This window comes from Monodon monoceros, unplaced genomic scaffold, assembly GCF_005190385.1.
Source record: "Monodon monoceros isolate NGI ecotype Baffin Bay Population unplaced genomic scaffold, NGI_Narwhal_1 Super_Scaffold_16, whole genome shotgun sequence".
NCBI classification, from domain to species: domain Eukaryota; kingdom Metazoa; phylum Chordata; class Mammalia; order Artiodactyla; family Monodontidae; genus Monodon; species Monodon monoceros.
In genome coordinates, this window is record NW_021703772.1 from 89148474 (window position 1) to 89167801 (window position 19328).

The 19328-nt window shown below is 34.3% G+C and overlaps 1 protein-coding gene across 1 annotated transcript in view; it reads left to right on the top strand.

The window, feature by feature from the left end:
* Nucleotides 1-19328, top strand: part of LRP1B (LDL receptor related protein 1B) — a 1820879-nt gene that overhangs the window by 1689986 nt on the left and 111565 nt on the right. Inside the window, exon 77 of the mRNA XM_029226108.1 lies at nt 1408-1649. Within this exon, the coding sequence (XP_029081941.1) occupies nt 1408-1649 (242 nt within the window). The remainder of the gene's footprint in view (nt 1-1407; nt 1650-19328) is intronic.

The window sequence follows — 19328 nt, forward strand, 5'->3', positions numbered from 1 at the left end:
ATCACTTTTGTGTTTGAAACAATTTATCAGGAGGTAAAATTTAAAAGCCAGTGTGATAGAATATGAAGTATCTTTCTTTATGGCCTGCTCTCAGCGTACTTGAGGAAACATTATACCACTAGGATAAAAATAACGAGTCAAATTAAATGTTAGCATTATAAGGAGAATGGAATTTTGAGTAAGAACTTAAAGGTTTTAAAATAAAATTATGTCTTCAAATTCAGACCTCCTCTACTTATGAATATCATTTTTTAAAAATTAAATTACAGATATATATTTGGGGCTTCTTAGATATGGCTTTAATGCTTTTATGTTTTTACTAAATAATATTGTAATTTAAATATTGTTAGCTACAGGGCATAATTAACAATGTTAATAAGGCAGTTATTACAAGAGGAAAGCAACATGATACAGTGAATCAAGCAAGAATGGGCTATGGAATTAGACAGACTTGTATTTGAATCCCAGCATTGCACCTGATTGTGTGGCCTCGGGGAAGTTAAACTCTCTGAGCCTCAGTTCCTCATCTGTAAAATGGGAGGCCTAATCCTTACTTTCCATGGTTGTTGTAAGAGGAGATAAATTGTCAAAGACTTAATACATCTCCTATCACATAGTAACCATTTACTAAGTGAGAGCTATTGAGCCTATAGAGCTGAACTACAACTCATGTATTATTATTTTTTTTAATTTGCAGATATTATACATGCAATTCAGTCTTTCCTTACGGTTTCATTAATATTTCAATTACTATTTTCAGGATTCTCTTTAGGGTTTTACTTGTCTCAGTATGCAAATTACATCAGTATTGTATTGTAGGTGACAAAATTTCAGGCTACATGGTTCCAGTTAGCAAGATTCTAGAAAATATTGAGATTATGGCATGTTAATATAATAAACACTGATATTTTTATAAAATAAAAATAAAAGAACATTTGACATATATGAATAATGGAAGAAGACTCTTCATCTTGTAATTTTTATTTCTTAGCCTAAGGTAATGATCAGTCAGGTGCATAAACTAAATGCTCAGGAATGTCTGAGGCTTAGTGAGTATATAACATGGTATTTGAATATTCAGATCCAAAGCATTAAAACATAAGGTATTGTGACTTACCAAATAGAAATTCCTTTTCATAAAAAGGATATCTACTACAAATACCTAATTTCTAGCCATAAGGTAAGCTTTGAGCTAAGAAAACCTCCATTAATAACTCTTAGAAATGTTTAGTTAAGTGTGTTTTAGAAATGTCATGAAGACTAAAAGATGGTATAAAGCCAGTTTATTTTTATTGAGCAAGAAACTATGTTAAGAATAACAATTCAAGTTAATTTAAAAGTACATTTGTTGCTTTTACATTAGTTGAATTTTATTTTATTTTTGTATTTTATTATAATAATCTCCAGGCTCTGAAGATCAAGTTCTCTACATTGCTAATGACACTGATATCCTGGGTTTTATATATCCATTCAACTACAGTGGCGATCATCAACAAATTTCTCATTTTGAACATAATTCAAGGATAACAGGGATGGATGTATATTATCAGAGAGATATGATTATTTGGAGTACTCAGTTTAATCCAGGCGGAATTTTCTACAAAAGGATACATGGCAGAGAAAAAAGGCAAGCAAACAGTGGCTTGATTGTAAGTAAATAAAATTGAATATTTGAAGGCTCACACCTTCCCCCACTTCCCTGTTTTTTTAATCTGTCAATCACAGTATCTGATTATCAGAGGTAATTAATATATTCAGTGATTCCTCCCAGTATTCTCCCTGTATAGAAATAGAACCTTTCCCTACTCCTTTATTCTCATAGCTGGGTACAATTCATTTTAATTGCATGATATTATGTGTTTCTTTTAATATACTTTCTGTAGTTACATAAGAATGGTAATTAATAATACCTAAAATTTCTAGAACTTTCTGTATTTTATAGTATTTAATAATATATTATGAACATGAGGGTTTTTTTCATCATGAGATCATATTGGGAACCATCACTTTGTTTTTACATTAGAAAATAAACTCAAAAATATACAGGGTAAATTGTTTCATTTTTAACAATATGAGAAATATAGTTCTCTTCTAGGGCAAGAGATCAATTCGATAGTGTAATTATTTCTTCTGACTCCTAATAACTATATTTTAGGGAACATCCAAAATAGAGCAATATTGTTTACTGGTGTATGACGGACACATTGATTATCATGGTTATTCCTTTTGAGAAAAATAAACTAGAACATTTGTTTAGACTTGTGGTTGTAGGTTATCCTTTTTTGTTTTAGGGCATGTCAATTTATTATGTATTTTATATTTTGAAGCAAATTGGCAGAGAAATAACAGATAAAGACTTATTTTGGGGGGCCTGGCCCATTCCCATACAACCAAAGTGTCAAATACTATCACAGTAGGATTAACTTACTTTAATCCTACTAAATAATTAAAGCTTTGTATTTGAAACAAATCAGAGACACCTATCTGGAAGTCTTCACTACCTTTTTCAGAGGTATCTACCGTAAACGTTTGAACTCCGTGAATATCATTTGATGGAAATCTGGAACACTATTTTTTATCAGTAGTAGGTGTCAATAAGCTGGTTTTAAAAGAAGCTATATTATTAGCTTTTAAATTCAGTTTAGATTAAATTAACTGTGAGTAAAAATCCATATATACCAGAGTTGTTTCTTTAACTCCTCCTCCCCCAAACCCAGTGTTATACAAAGCTTTAGTTCTATTAAGGGTAGTTCTAGGACAGAGCCAAGAACTTCAGTGGATCACTCTGCCCTCCTTCACTCACATATCATCTCCTTCCAATCAGACCAAAAGACTGACTCAGTCTTGACTAGCTTTAGCTTTCTTTATCTTTAAAACAGAAGTTTGCTTTGCAAAAACATTGTTCCTATGGTACAGTTTCATGTATTAATGAAGTGATAGAGTATATATTGTAAAATTACACTGACTGGGTTTTAATCTTGTTCCTGTTGCTTACTAGCTTCTTAGCTTCTCTGTACTCTCCATTTCATGAGGTTTTAGTGAGGAATACACGTGCGCACACACACACACACACACACACTATATTTATATTAGCATTAGTAGTTCTTGGCACATAAGTACTGTATAGATTAACAGAATGATATGATAATGATGGTGATGATGTTGATGATGACTGGCAAAATTTTCTTCCCTATAATGCATATTCTCACATTAAAAATTAATTGCAAATTACTCTTGCCTGAATTTGATAGTTGCTAAAAATATATCTTTATTTTTCATATAATTTTCAGTGAAAATGATTTGATAATTTTTTAGCTTTGTCCTTGGGGAGATGGATAAATACAATCAGTAGCCTCTAGCAAACTGTTTATTGTGGGCCACGAGCCAAACTTGTTTAATAGCTAAATATTTATTCTTATGTATAAATGGATCAATATATAAAAATGGATCAATATATACTTTATTTATATTTTTTACATATTTTGATTTTTAATTTTATTAATGTGGTATAGAGTCTTTCATCATCAATGCAAAGTTATTGATTAGCCTTTTTCTAATAGGATTTGAAACATCATTAGTCTTTTAATGGTAGTAATAAGATGTATTGTGTAATCTAGACTTTCTATTTGTTTTTCTCTCTCTTCTTAGACCTACCAATGACTAACAGTATTCAATAGGAAGAAAAGTGGGTAACAGTAGGGTACATTTTCTAGAAGCCCATCATAGCTAACTACATGTCATGATTATAAGGTTGGAACCTCTGAGCCATGAATTTTACCACCATGTTCTAAACCATTAAGCATTCTGTAGAAATTCCAACCAGTGCATTATACATATGTATAAAAATATCTAAGGCTACACTGATAAGGGCAATTATTTAACTTTGCTTCCTAAACCTTTTTGTAATCCTGATATCTCAATATTATAAATATGGAATAAATCCATTCTCACCACCTTAAGTTAATGAGCAATGTGCATTCTAGAATGATTAAATGACTTATCTATGGCCATGCAGCTATAATGTGACACAATTTAGACTTTAACTTGAGATACTTGCTACATCTCTGAGTCTCAACATACTCATCTGAACGCTAACTACTTTATTGAAGTAGAAAATTTCTAAAGTCCCTTCCAGATAGTAAATATGTATGATTTCCCCAAAAATTGTGACGTAGTTTATGTCTATTCACTTATTACCTGGACAATTTGTATTTATTTCTTTGAAATCCATCTTGTATATAAAGAATTGATTTTCTACCCTCATGAATTTCCCTGCAATGTATTATATTTGCTCCTTTAACAGTCACCAGATAGTCATCCATTAGTTTAATGAACATGCACTCTATTTCATCTTCTAAGTTTTGGCAAAATTATTAAATGATACTGACCTGAGAATTCCCCACTCCTCAGAAAACAAAACTTAAGATTTTTCCCTACACTGAATATGGTGCACTGATTTCTATCTCTGAATCAATAGGTAAAAGAAAGAAAAATATACAAATCGAACTATGGATACTTTAGTTATAACCCTATTATCAGTGAAGCAAATGGACGGAGTTATCCATGTGATAGCAGGATATCTTGGAAGCATATTCACAGATACTGAAAACACTGGAATATTTTCATTTCAGCAAAGAGCAGAAAATGTGTTATATCAGAAATCAGAATATTGCTCAGACAGCTAAATGTTAACTGAAGTCCATTCTAAAGGAAGATAGTTTTTAACATGATATTTTTTTAGAAATAAGGAAGGGAATTCTCTTCTGTAATCTGTGAAAATGGTTGGAATAGTAATTAGGATTGCAAATTTAAATTTCAAATGCAGACTAAGTTATTTATCGGTAGAATTACTTATGATTTTCTAACCCCCTGAGCTATACAAAATGGATAGATTTTTCCTTTAAGAAAATTAATTAATTTAAAACTTAAAAGACTGGCATAATTCAATTGATATGTAAAGCATAATGAGAATTTGAATTTTAGTAGTTACAACAGAATATGATAGTGTTATACAACAATTGTACATACTTTCTGGCCATTTATCATTTCTAGTATGAAATGCTAGATGCATGATGGCAAGCACTATAAAGTAGGTCAATGCTTAGAAAAATGAAAATGACTTTAAATATACAGATTAGATTTTTACAATTAAATAGCTGAATATTCCTGAGCAAAACAAATCGTTCCTCTGATCTACCTGGTTTTGAGAAGTGAATATGAGATACCATTTTTGGCATATTCTCCATTATGCAAAAGAGAATGTTCAGTATAAATTTACTTATAATTTTATTCGTTAATAATCATAACTTTTTCTCAAAAAATTTGATTAGACCATTTTTGCTGAAAAGCTTTAACAAAATATTCAACTGTTTTCTTTAATAGGTTTCAATTTTGAATTGTAGTCCTAGCTATAAACCTCATACCCAACATATGGGTCTGTGTGTACATCATATACACATGTATACACACACACACACACACACACACACACATAAACATAAATTTATAGGTATGTCTATGAACCCATACATAAGTGTGTGTGTGTGTGTGTGTGTGTGTACACACATTTTAGCAAAAACTTCAAAGTCTTGTTTTAGGATGTTTGGGTAGTGGTAAAAATTGATAGTTTATTTTCAAAAAATTTTTTCTTCATTATTATAAATTTATGACAACCATTAAACTCTAAATTGAAACTGTCTATACTTCCTTAGCAAGAATACTTTTAAAACCATCTGAGTTTATTCAAGCCAGTCAACAGCTAAAATCATTTATTACAATTACTTTGGAAGAGATCTAAAACTATCAGATATTACACTATTACCATTTTGTGGCTTGACTGTTGTTGACTGCATAAGACAGTCACTCAGTAATACATACTGATTAGAGTTAATGGTTCTGAAACAGCTGTGATCAATATTCAAAATTTACTGAACATAAATCTTATAAGACCATATAAAACATATGATTATATAATTAATAATACTGACTAAGTTATTGATCAGATTGTATAGCATTTTAAGGTGAACCAGTCAAGTTTTATTCAATCATACCCATAGCTTTATTTAAAGAGTTCTGTTTGTTTGGTTTGGTGTTGGGTTCTTAGGATACAATAAAGATAATAGAATCTTGTCCTCATGAAGTTTATATTCTGTGGAATGAAGACAAAGTCAAGTAAACTAATAAATAAATAAATACAAAAAAATGTCTGGTTTTGAAAAGTGTATTGAGGGGAATAAAAACTGGGCTTAGAGAGAAAAACTTAAATGTTGTAGGTTTTGAGTAAGATGATCAATAAAGGCACATTTGAAGAAAGGAGATTTTGAGCTAAGACCTAAGAGATGAGAAGGAAGTAATGCCATCTTATTTATATCTAAGACAACTATTTCACTTTTTATGTGGAGAATGGATCTGGTGGGAGAAAAGACTGGAACAGAAGGAGACCACATAGGAGGACTATGCTCCCAATTAGAAATGGTGGTATGTTGCACTATTGTAGTCTCAGTGAAATGGAGGGTAGTGAGTAGAATTTTAAGGAAAAATGTTTGCAAATAAAATGAATGTGAAAAATGAGGACAGGAAGGACTGCAGACTGACACCTGAGTTTCCGGATTCTATAATTTGATGGATACTGAAAATGGTAAACTGTGGGTTCAGTTTTAGTCATGTTAAGTCAGATACCTGTAAGAGATCCAAGCGAGATGTCAGTTAGTCAGTGATGTATTCAAGGCTTTATCTTAAATCTCTGGACTGGAGATTTACATTAAAGAATAGAAAAATAGAGGAGACATCTAAAACCATGAAGCCAGGTTAGATTACCAGGGGAAGTAAAGAGGGGACTGGAACGAAGCTCTGAGGCTAGATTAAAATGATGACAAAGAGTGCCCAGCACATTAGGAGAAAACTAGAATGTAGAGTCACAAAAACTAAGAGAAGAATGTGTTTTGAAAAAGAATTTGGAGTTATATTTCTAGAGTACTGCCGAAAGATCAAGTAAAGGAAGATAAAGAAGTGTTCAATAAATTTGGAGACAGAGATTCATTAAAAGACCTAGACAAATGCTTAGAGTCATGGAGGAAGCAGACATCAGAGAGCACTTAGTGGTTCTACAATCAGTGGTTCTCCACTGGGGATGATCTTTCACCCCAGGGGACATTTGGTAATGTCTGAAGATATTTTTGATTGTCACAACTGGGGAGTGCTGCTGGTATCAAGTGAGTAGAGGCCAGGGGAAATGCCTAACACCCTACAATACATAAATTAGTTTCTCACAAGGAGTTATTCTTACCAAAATGTCAGTAGTGTCAGAGTTGAGAAAGCTTTCTCTTCATAGTAGCAGTATCAGTCTTTCCAGTTAAACTTTAAGTCGATGTTTTGTTTGTTACTTCACTTGATGTAATAATAACCCTGTAATACAAAATAGTTTTAAGATGAATCATCAGTATAGTTTTTCTTTTATTGTTCTCTCTTTTTTTCCTCACCTCTCAGTCTCTTTTGCTAGATCCTTTTCTCCTTCCCTCTTAACATTGGAATGCCCCAGTCTCAGACCTTGATCCTCTTCTTTCTGTCTTTCCTCACTTCCTTGTAGAGTTCATATTGTTTCATGGTTTAACATATAACCACATGCTAACAATTGCCTAATTGATACCAGGCTCTGTCCAACTGCTTGCTTTGGTTTTCCTTTTGGATGTTTAAAAAATAAAATCCCCAGTCGAGCATGCCTAAAAATAAACTATTCATATGATCCACAAAATCTGCTTCCCCAATCTCATTCAATGGCAACTCCATTTTCCAGGTGCTCAGAGTAAAAATCGTAGAGTCATTTTTGGCCCCTCTGCTTTTCTCATAACTCCAAAATCAGGCAATACTATTGAGTCTACTTTCAAGGTATGCCCAGGAGCTGAATACCTTACGTCAGCTTGACTGCAAGGAACTAGTTTTGAGCCACCATTGTCTTTCTTCTGAATTGTGCAATACCCTCCTAATTGGTCTCCTTGCTATCATTATTACTCACAAAACAGTAGCCAGACTGCTCCATATAAAACATAAATCAGATTATATCACATCTCAAATCAGAAATATCCAGTTGTTTCCCACTGAAAAGACTGAAATTCTCATAATATCTTACAAGGGTTTAAAAGATCTGGTCTCCTGTTACTTCTCTGACTTTATCTTCTACTACTTTCGCCCTTACTCACTCTTCTCCAGAGAAGCTTTGCTATTTCTGAAACCCATCAGTACCTACTAATGTAAGGCCATTCCTGAAATATTCTCTTGGCCTAAAATGTTCTTCAGCCAGATATCCTACATGACTCAATTCCTGAACTCCTTCAAGTCTTTGTTCAAATGTCATCTTCTGAATACATAACTTATTGATGATTGCAATCTACTGCCCCATTCCCATCCTGGGATCTTCAATGCCTTGCTCTTTTTCATTTCCATAATACTTATCTTTTTTCACTGCCATATATTTTATTCATTTATTATGTTTATTATCTATTGTCTACCTCACCTTGCTATGAATAAATTCCCAGATGGCAGGTTTTTTGTTTTTTTTTTCCCCTACTGTAATACTAGCATCTAGAACAGACCTTGTCATAAAGTAGGTCATATTTTTTAAACTAGAAGCAATAAATTAATTGAAAATCTTGAAGATTTTTTTTTTCCCCTACTGTAATCCTAGCATCTAGAACAGACCTTGTCATAAAGTAGGTCATATTTTTTAAACTAGAAGCAATAAATTAATTGAAAATCTTGAAGAGACATGGCAATAGCTTGTCAGTCTTGAAAGTTATCCTTTACAAGTTATTCTTCTCATCCTTGGTATTCATCCAAGTTTAAATATTTTTATCTCCAGATATATCCCATTTTTTCCACTTTTGTCTCACAAAAGCCTAGATTAAACTTTCACATTCTCCCCTCTGGAGTCCATTGAATAAGCCTTCTCTGAATTTCCTGTATCCTCCCCTCTGGAGTCCATTGAGTAAGCCTCCTCTGAATTTCCTGTATCTCCTTGGTGCCCATCCCCAAGCCATTCTTCACACCATAGCCAAAATAATCTTAGAACATTAAACTCATCATCATATCTCCCTACTTAAAACATTCAAATGGATTTCCATTGAAAAATCATTGTTTTACAAGTCTCTCCATGATGTTTAGACTCATCTCCTACCACGCCCCTCCCGTCTTCTTTCACACCCATGAATATTCACATATACACCCACATTTTTTTCTAGCCATAAATAGATCATGCTTCATTTACAAGAATGCAACTTCACAATTATAATATGCATTATTTTCTCTGCCTCCCTTAATTACCCTAATGAATCAAAGTTCCTTTATTAAGAAGACATCACTTTTATTATTATTGTGATCATTGAGATTGGTCTTGGTCTGGTTTAGGTATTAGAGATCTCAGCCTACATAATGTGCTTTCAGGTCTTCCAAAAGGCCTAACTGAAATAACTGTTAATGTTTGAAAGCACAAACTCACAAAAAGACTGACTACCATCTGGAGAATGTCAATTGTATGCCCAGGAAGTAGCCTAAAAGGTGACCTCATTATTATTTCACATTCTGTTTAGACTTAGAAAATGGATTACTATGGGCATCATCAGAAAATCTACAAACAACAAATGCTGGAGAGGGTGTGGAGAAAAGGGAACCCTCTTGCACTGTTGGTGGGAATGTAAATTGATACAGCCACTATGGAGAACAGTATGGAGGTTCCTTAAAAAAGTAAAAATAGAACTACCATATGACCCAGCAATCCCACTACTGGGCATATACCCAGAGAAAGCCATAATTCAAACAGACACATGCACCCTAGTGTTCATTGCAGCACTATTTACAATAGCCAGGACATGGAAGCAACCTAAATGCCCATTGACAGATGAATGAATAAAGGAGATGTGGAACATATATACAATGGAATATTACTCAGCCATAAAAAGGAATGAAATTGGGTCATTTGTAGAGACTTGGGTGGATCTAGAGATTGTCACACAGAGTGAAGTAAGTCAGAAAGAGAAAAACAAATATCGTATATTAATGCATATATGTGGAATCTAGAAAAATAGTACAGATGAACCAGTTTGCAAGGCAGAGATAGAAACACAGATGTAGACAACAAACATATGGACTCCAATGGGGGGTGGTGGTGGTGGGATGAATTGGGAGATTTTGATTGAATATATACACTAATATGTATAAAATAGATAACTAATAAGAGCCTGCTGTATAAAAAATAAATAAAATAAAATTCAAAAAAGAAAGAAAATGGATTGCTAGTGTATCTAGGGTATAATGAAACAGCAGGAAACTAATGTTAATGAAGCAGGAAAGAAAATGATATATAAAATTCAGTATTATGTATATGTACACATACACTTACATATTCATAATTTGAATGAACTTGATGGAGAGACATTGAACTATAAGGGCCCAATTTATGTGTACATATTCATATATATATATACATACACATTTATATATCTGCTACATAAGTATTGCAGTTTATCTACAAGATGCCTACCTAATGACTCTGGAGACACACTCTCAACATTTGTTTCTCTGACTTTTCTTTTTCCATGTGTTTATCGCTGTTTTAACCCCCTTTCTTATAGATACATGATTTATTCATTAAAGTTGAATTCTTTTGTCTCTTTAAGGCATGGGTTGCAAACCAGCTATATAGGTAAGTTAAATGAGTGAAACAGGTTGGACAGAACATTAGGGATCCAGGTGAGAGAGGCAAACTGAAGATGTATCTCATTAAAACAGAAGCAGCTGATTGACTCTGCTACTCTGGAATGTTGGCCTGCTTTTGATATACTACCTTATTTATCCTTAATTTTTAAGAAAGAAAAAGTTTAATTTGTTAAAGTGATATCTTCTTAATTTTAAAGTTAGAATCTACTTAATAGGTTTTTTTTTAACTTTAACTTAAATTTAGTCCTCAGTGTACCATTTTGCAATCTCTGCTTTCAGATAGTTCTGCCTTACATCTCAGCTGTTGTGCTTGTTTAAACTGTAAACATCAGAAGGCACCTTGCTTTCTTAATTCCAGGTCTTTCACATAGGGAGATGATGTCAAAATTGCCCTCATAAGTATCAACAAATTTTTCACTTACTGACTAATGCATGAAAATTCATATTTAGCATTAGATGCATTCTTAAGATTTGTAAAGAATGGATAATGTTTTAAACTGTTATATAATTTTGTGTTTAGAAGCTAAAGACTTTAACAGATCATCTAATCCAAATCCTTTATTTTTATGTGCCACATAATTTATAGAGAAACTAGGACTGGCTCTTAAACCAAGTTTTAAATGTTGTGTGCTTTCCAGTCTTCCATGATATCTTTTGTTTAGCTGGTAGTGTGAATGAAGGTTTTGAGAGTGGGTTTTGCTTTTTATGGAGGGTGGGTGGTAAATCATAACAAATAAGTTTAAAGAACACTGAGCATGTTAAAAAACAATAAAATCACATGCAATATTGACCCTGTAACCCAAAGACAAATCTGGGTCTTTTCAGGATGTTGTCTATTGAATGTGGACTCCCCCCACCACACAAGCACAAGTTCTTTACAGTGTCTTCACATCTTTGTTTTACTAGCATTGCATCAGGAGATAATTAACTTCAGCAAAATCAACTGAATTTTCTTTTCTTAGATATACACAAAGATGAAAAATCACGAACAAATGAAATATGTGACCACTTCAATCTATCCTTGTGTTAACTATATTTTCTTAAATTATATTGCTAACTATAGGAATTTTGTTTTACAGAAGATAGCATTTCCATGGCTTGAATGTTTTCATTCTCCTTTCATAAATTTTCCTCTTTCCTTGATTTAAAACAAATGCCTTCAGCATTTATATATAAAGACATATATATATAAAGACGTATCTTTAGTTTACTGAAGCTGGAATTGTGCCAGATACATTACAATCCATAGCTGTAAAGGACTGGTAGTTTAAAGCAGTAACCTCTGATTTTGTTACAATCAAGCTGCCATTTTTTCTGTAAGATTTTAAGCATTTCATTCATTCGACTAATATATCTCTATGAAGAAGAATGCCTCAGGACTCAAAACTTTGGCTTTGTATTTAGAGAGCTTATTAGGAAAGAAATCATCTGTCTGGAGGAAGCAGTCAAAATTTGTCTTCTACTTTGTGCAAAAATATGAGCAATGCCTTTTGTTGTCTGGGTAACCACACGCCTCTGCAGTCTCTTAAACATGACATATCTCATTAGTGTCTCTAGTTCTTTGGTCTGTCTGTCTAGAGTGCTAGCCAAAGGGGCAAATGAGAGTTTCATGTTTTCTTCTTATTTCCAACCTAATGTGTTTGGTTGTTTTGTTTTCAGTCTCTTTAGAGACAAATGGCTTAACTATCTGTTTCTGTTTTTCATGTCAGTCTCCACTCGATGCCAAGAACCTCAGTTTACTTTTTCTGTGTTTTCCCACTTTTTGTATGTACCTGATTGATTTTGAACTTCTCCATAGGAGCCAACAGGAATTTGCCTGCCACTCTCCAACCAACACTCATTCAATATGAGAATCCCTTTTAGATGGCTAATGCTATTCACAATCCTGGTCAAGTAGTGAGCAATAGAAAGGGATTATTTATTTCCTATAGAACTCACTATAGAGGTGATTTCCTAATTTTGCGACAGTTTCCTTAATAATAAGACCATCCTATTGCTGTCTCTTGTTGTTCTTCTTCTTCTTCTGTTCAATTCTTCTCTTTTCAGTGTTGAGAATAATTGAGCATTCAGTATGTTATGAGTCACTGAGGATGAACACCTAGTAACATCTTCACCCTGCTGCCATTATTTTCTGAGAATCATCTTGTCACTGATGATTCATGAGTTTAGGTTGAATTTATTGGGCATGACCATCCTTTATACCATATTCTAACTACTTTAGTTGATACCAGAATGACATTAGGGATTCCTTGATCAAGGAACCAGAGAATAACTGTATAGATTTAAATGACTCTATAACTCTTCAGGATCTCTTATGCTCAGCATTGAAAAGTAACATTTTTCCCTTTCCTTAAGCCATATTCTTCACTCTAGGAATGTGACCTAAGTTTGATATATCCTTCTGGAATTCACCATTAATAGGATTTTCACCAGCCAGCTTACCTGAAAAAGTATCACAAAATCAAACTTCTGAATGTTCTGTGATCATTAGGAATCTGAGGTTTTAATTGTCAGCAGTCCAGGTGTAGAAATATAGAATGGAAAGATAATCAGCCCAATTTTGAGCATGAGCGAAATAAAATAAAAATCTTAAATTCAAAAAAGTGAAGCTTTGCATAAAACATGTCCTATTTTAGCAACAATACCGATAGGGTAGAAAATTATGTATGTATATTAACATCTGATAAAGCCAAAATAGGTATTTTTCTATGTTCACGCTAGACAACTGATATCATATTTCTGCATGCTAAAAGATTGCTCTAGTGGTATTAAAAAATGATAATATGCTCCAGCAGGCTTTACACAGATTATAATGGTTATATTTTCCCATTGTCTTTCATCTGTATAAATTTATGACTTACACTGACAAGCCCCATACCACTTGATATATTTACTTTTTTTTTTCATTGCTAAAATCATTTTTTTTTACATCTTTATTGAAGTATAATTGCTTTACAATGGTTCGTTAGTTTCTGCTTTATAACAAAGTGAATCAGTTATACATACACATATGTTCCCATATCTCTTCTCTCTTGCGTCTCCCTCCCTCCCACCCTCCCTATCCCACCCTTCTAGGTGGTCACAAAGCACCGAGCTGGTCTCCCTGTGCTATGCGGCTGCTTCCCACCATCTATCTATTTTACGTTTGGTAGTGTATATATGTCCATGCCACTCTCTCACTTTGTCACAGCTTACCCTTCCCCCTCCCCATATCCTCAAGTCCATTCTCTTGTAGGTCTGTGTCTTTATTCCTGTCTTACCCCTAGGTTCTTCATGTCATTTTTTTTTTTCTTAACTTCCATATATATGTGTTAGCATATGGTATTTGTCTTTCTCTTTCTGACTTATTTCACTCTGTATGACAGACTCTAGGTCCATCCACCTCATTACAAATAGCTCAGTTTTGTTTCTTTTTATGGCTGAGTAATATTCCATTGTATATATGTGCCACATCTTCTTTATCCATTCATCCGATGATGGACACTTAGGTTGTTTCCATCTCCGGGCTATTGTAAATAGAGCTGCAATGAACATTTCAGTACATGACTCTTTTTGAATTATGGTTTTCTCAGGGTATATGCCCAGTAGTGGGATTGCTGGGTCATATGGTCATTCTATTTGTAGTTTTTTAAGGAACCTCCATACTGTTCTCCATAGTGGCTGTACCAATTCATATTCCCACCATCACTGCAAGAGTGTTCCCTTTTCTCCACACCCTCTCCAGCATTTATTGTTTCTAGATTTTTTGATGATGGACATTCTGACTGGTGTGAGATGATATCTCATTGTAGTTTTCATTTGCATTTCTCTAATGATTAATGATGTTGAGCATTCTTTCATGTGTTTGTTGGCAGTCTGTATAACTTCTTTGGAGAAATGTCTATTTAGGTCTTCTGCCCATTTTTGGATTGGGTTGTTTGTTTTTTTGTTATTGAGCTGCATGTAAATTTTGGAGATTAATCCTTTGTCAGTTGCTTCATTTGCAAATATTTTCTCCCATTCTGAGGGTTGTCTTTTGGTCTTCTTTATGGTTTCCTTTGCTCTGCAAAAGCTTTGAAGTTTCATTAGGTCCCATTTGTTTATTTTTGTTTTTATTTCCATTTCTCTAGGATGTGGGTCAAAAAGGATCTTGCTGTGATTTATGTCATAGAGTGTTCTGCCTATCTTTTCCTCTAAGAGTTTGATAGTTTCTGGCCTTACATTTACGTCTTTAATCCATTCTGAGTTTATTTTTGTGTATGGTGTTAGGGAGTGATCTAATCTCATACTTTTACATGTACCTGCCCAGTTTTCCCAGCACCACTTATTGAAGAGGCTCTCCTTTCTCCACTGTACATTCCTGCCTCCTTTATCAAAGATAAGGTGACCATATGTGCGTGGGTTTATCTCTGGGCTTTCTATCCTGTTCCATTGATCTATCTTTCTGTTTTGTGCCAGTACCATACTGTCTTGATTACTGTAGCTTTGTAGTATAGTCTGAAGTCAGGGAGCCTGATTCCTCCAGCTCCGTTTTTCGTTCTCAAGATTGCTTTGGCTATTCGGGGTCTTTTGTGTTTCCATACAAATTGTGAAATTTTTTGTTCTAGTTGTGTGAAAAATGACAGTGGTAGTTTGATAGGGATTGCATTGAATCTGTAGATTGCTTTGGGTAGTAGAGTCATTTTCACAATGTTGATTCTTCCAATCGAAGAACATGGTATATTTCTCCATCTATTTGTATCATCTTTAATTTCTTTCATCAGTGTCTTATAATTTTCTGCATACAGGTCTTTTGTCTCCTTAGGTAGGTTTATTCCGAGATATTTTATTCTTTCTGTTGCAGTGGTAAATGGGAGTGTTTTCTTGATTTCACTTTCAGATTTTTCACCATTAGTGTATAGGAATGCCAGAGATTTCTGTGCATTAATTTTGTATCCTGCTACTTTACCAAATTCATTGTTTAGCTCTAGTAGTTTTCTGGTAGCATCTTTAGGATTCTCTATGTATAGTATCATGTCATCTGCAAACAGTGACAGCTTTACTTCTTCTTTTCCGATTTGGATTCCTTTTATTTCCTTTTCTTCTCTATTTTCTGTGGCTAAAACTTCAAAAACTATGTTGAATAAGAGTGATGAGAATGGGCAACCTTGTCTTGTTCCTGATCTTAGTGGAAATGCTTTCAGTTTTTCACCATTGAGGATGATGTTGGCTATGGGTTTGTCATATATGGCCTTTATTATGTTGAGGAAAGTTCCCTTTATGCCTACTTTCTGCAGGGTTTTTATCATAAATGGGTGTTGAATTTTGTCAAAAGCTTTCTCTGCATGTATTGAGATGATCATATGGTTTTTCTCCTTCAATTTGTTAATATGGTGTATCACACTGATTAATTTGCATATATTGAAGAATCCTTGCATTCCTGGGATAAACCCCACTTGATCATGGTGTATGATCCTTTTAATGTGCTGTTGGATTATGTTTGCTAGTTTTTTGTTGAAGATTTTTGCATCTGTGTTCATCAGTGATATTGGCCTGTAGTTTTCTTTCTTTGTGACATCCTTGTCTGGTTTTGGTATCAAGGTGATGGTGGCCTCGTAGAAGGAATTTGGGAGTGTTCCTCCCTCTGCTGTATTTTGGAAGAGTTTTAGAAGGATAGGTGTTAGCTCTTCTCTAAATGTTTGATAGAATTCGCCTGTGAAGTCTTCTGGTCCTGGGCTTTTGTTTGTTAGAAGATTTTTAATCACAGTTTCAATTTCAGTGCTTGTGATTGGTCTGTTCATATTTTCTATTTCTTCCTGATTCAATCTTGGCAGGTTGTGCATTTCTAAGAATTTGTCCATTTCTTCCAGGTTGTCTATTTTATTGGCAAAGAATTGCTTGTAGTAATCTCTTATGATCTTTTGTATTTCTGCAGTGTCAGTTGTTACTTCTCCTTTTTCATTTCTAATTCTATTGATTTGAGTCTTCTCCCTTTTTTTCTTGATGAGTCTGGCTAATGGTTTATCAATTTTGTTTATCTTCTCAAAGAATCAGCTTTTAGTTTTATTGATCTTTGCTATTGTTTCCTTCATTTCTCTTTCATTTATTTCTGATCTGATTTTTATGATTTCTTTCCTTCTGCTAACTTTGGGGTATTTTTGTTCTTCTTTCTCTAATTGCTTTAGGTGCAAGGTTAAGTTGTTTATTCGAGATGTTTCCTGTTTCTTAGGTGGGATTGTATTGCTATAAGCTTCCCTCTTAGAACTGCTTTAGCTGCATCCCAAATGGGTCATCGTGTTTTCACTGTCATTTGTTTCTAGGTATTTTTTGATTTCCTCTTTGATTTCTTGAGCAATCACTTCATTATTAAGTAGTGTATTGTTTAGCATCCATGTGTTTGTATTTTTTACACATCTTTTCCTGTAATTGATATCTAGTCTCATAGCATTGTGGTCAGAAAAGATACTTGATACAATTTCAATTTTCTTAAATTTACCAAGGCTTGATTTGTGACCCAAGATATGATCTATCCTGGAGAATGATCCATGAGCACTTGAGAAAAATGTGTATTCTGTTGTTTTTGGATGGAATGTCCTATAAATATCAATTAAGTCCATCTTGTTTAATGTATCATTTAAAGCTTGTGTTTCCTTATTTATTTTCATGTTGGATGATCTGTCCATTGGTGAAAGTGGGGTGTTAAAGTCTGCTACTATGATTGTGTTACTGTCAATTTCCCCTTTTATGGCTGTTAGTGTTTGCCTTATATATTGAGGTACTCCTATGTTGGGTGCATAAATATTTACAATTGTTATATCTTTTTCTATCGATCCCTTGATCATTATGTAGTGTCCTTCGTTGTCTCTTGTAATAGTCTTTACTTTAAAGTCCATTTTTTGTGATATGAGAATTGCTACTCCAGCTTTCTTTTAGTTTCCATTTGCATGGAATATCTTTTTCCATCCCCTTACTTTAAGTCTGTATGTGTCCCTAGGTCTGAAGTGGGTCTCTTGTAGACAGCATATATATGCGTCTTGTTTTTGTATCCATTCAGCCAATCTGTGTCTTTTGGTGGGAACATTTAGTCCATTTACATTTAAGGTAATTATCGATATGTATGTTCCTATTCCCGTTTTCTTCATTGTTTCAGGTTCGTTATTTTAGGTATTTTCCTTCTCTTGTGTTTCTTGCCTAGAGAAGTTCCTCTAGCATTTGTTGTAAAGCTGGTTTGGTGGTGCTGAACTCTGTCAGCTTTTTCTTGTCTGTAAAGGTTTTGATTTCTGCATGGAATCTGAATGAGATCCTTGCTGGGTAGAGTAATCTTGGTTGCAGGTTTTTCTCCTTCATCACTTTAAATATGTCCTGCCAGTCCCTTCTAGCTTGCAGAGTTTCTGCTGAAAGATCAGCTGTTAACCTTATGGGGAGTCCCTTGTGTGTTATTTGTTGTTTTTCCCTTGCTGCTTTTAATATGTTTTCTTTGTATTTAATTTTTGACAGTTTGATTAATATGTGTCTTGGCATATTTCTCCTTGGATTTATCCTGTATGGGACTCTCTGTGCTTCCTGGACTTGATTAACTATTTCCTTTCCCATATTAGGGAAGTTTTCAACTATAATCTCTTCAAATATTTTCTCAGTCCCTTTTTTTTCTCTTCTTCTGGAACCCCTATAATTCGAATGTTGTTGTGTTTAATGTTGTCCCAGAGGTCTCTGAGACTGTCCTCAGTTCTTTTCATTCTTTTTTCTTTATTCTGCTCTGCAGTAGTTATTTCCACTATTTTATCTTCCAGGTCACTTATCCATTCTTCTGCCTCAGTTATTCTGCTATTGATCCCATCTAGAGTATTTTTAATTTCATTTATTGTGTTGTTCATCGTTGCTTGTTTCATCTTTAGTTCTTCTAGGTCCTTGTTAAATGTTTCTTGCATTTTGTCTATTCTATTTCCAGATTTTGGATCATCTTTACTATCATTATTCTGAATTCTCTTTCAGGTAGACTGCCTATTTCCTCTTCATTTGCTAGGTCTGGTGGGTTTTTATCTTGCTCCTTCATCTGCTGTGTGTTTTTCTGTCTTCTCATTTTGCTTATCTTACTGTGTTTGGGGTCTCTTTTTTGCAGGCTTCAGGTTCATAGTTCCCGTTGTTTTTGGTGTCTGTCCCCAGTGGCTAAAGTTGGCTCAGTGGGTTGTGTAGGCTTCCTGGTGGAGGGGACTAGTGCCTGTGTTCTGGTGGAAGAGACTGGATCTTGTCTCTCTGGTGGGCAGTTCCACGTCTGTTGGTGTGTCTTGGGTTGTCTGTGGACTTATTATGATTTTAGGCAGCCTCTCTGCTAATGGGTGGTGGTGTGTTCTTTTCTTGCCAGTTGTTTGGCATAGGGTGTCCAGCACTATATCTTGCTGGTCGTTGAGTGAAGCTGGGTGCTGGTGTTGAGATGGAGATCTCTGGGAGATTTTTGCCATTTGATATTATGTGGATCTGGGAGGTCTCTTGTGGACCAGTGTCCTGAGGTTGGCTCTCCCACCTCAGAGGCACAGCACTGACTCCTGACTGCAGCACCAAGAGCCTTTCATCCACACGGTTCAGAATAAAAGGGAGAAAAAGTAGAAAGAAAGAAAGGAAGGAAGGAAGGAAGGAAGGAAGGAAGGAAGGAAGGAAGGAAGGAA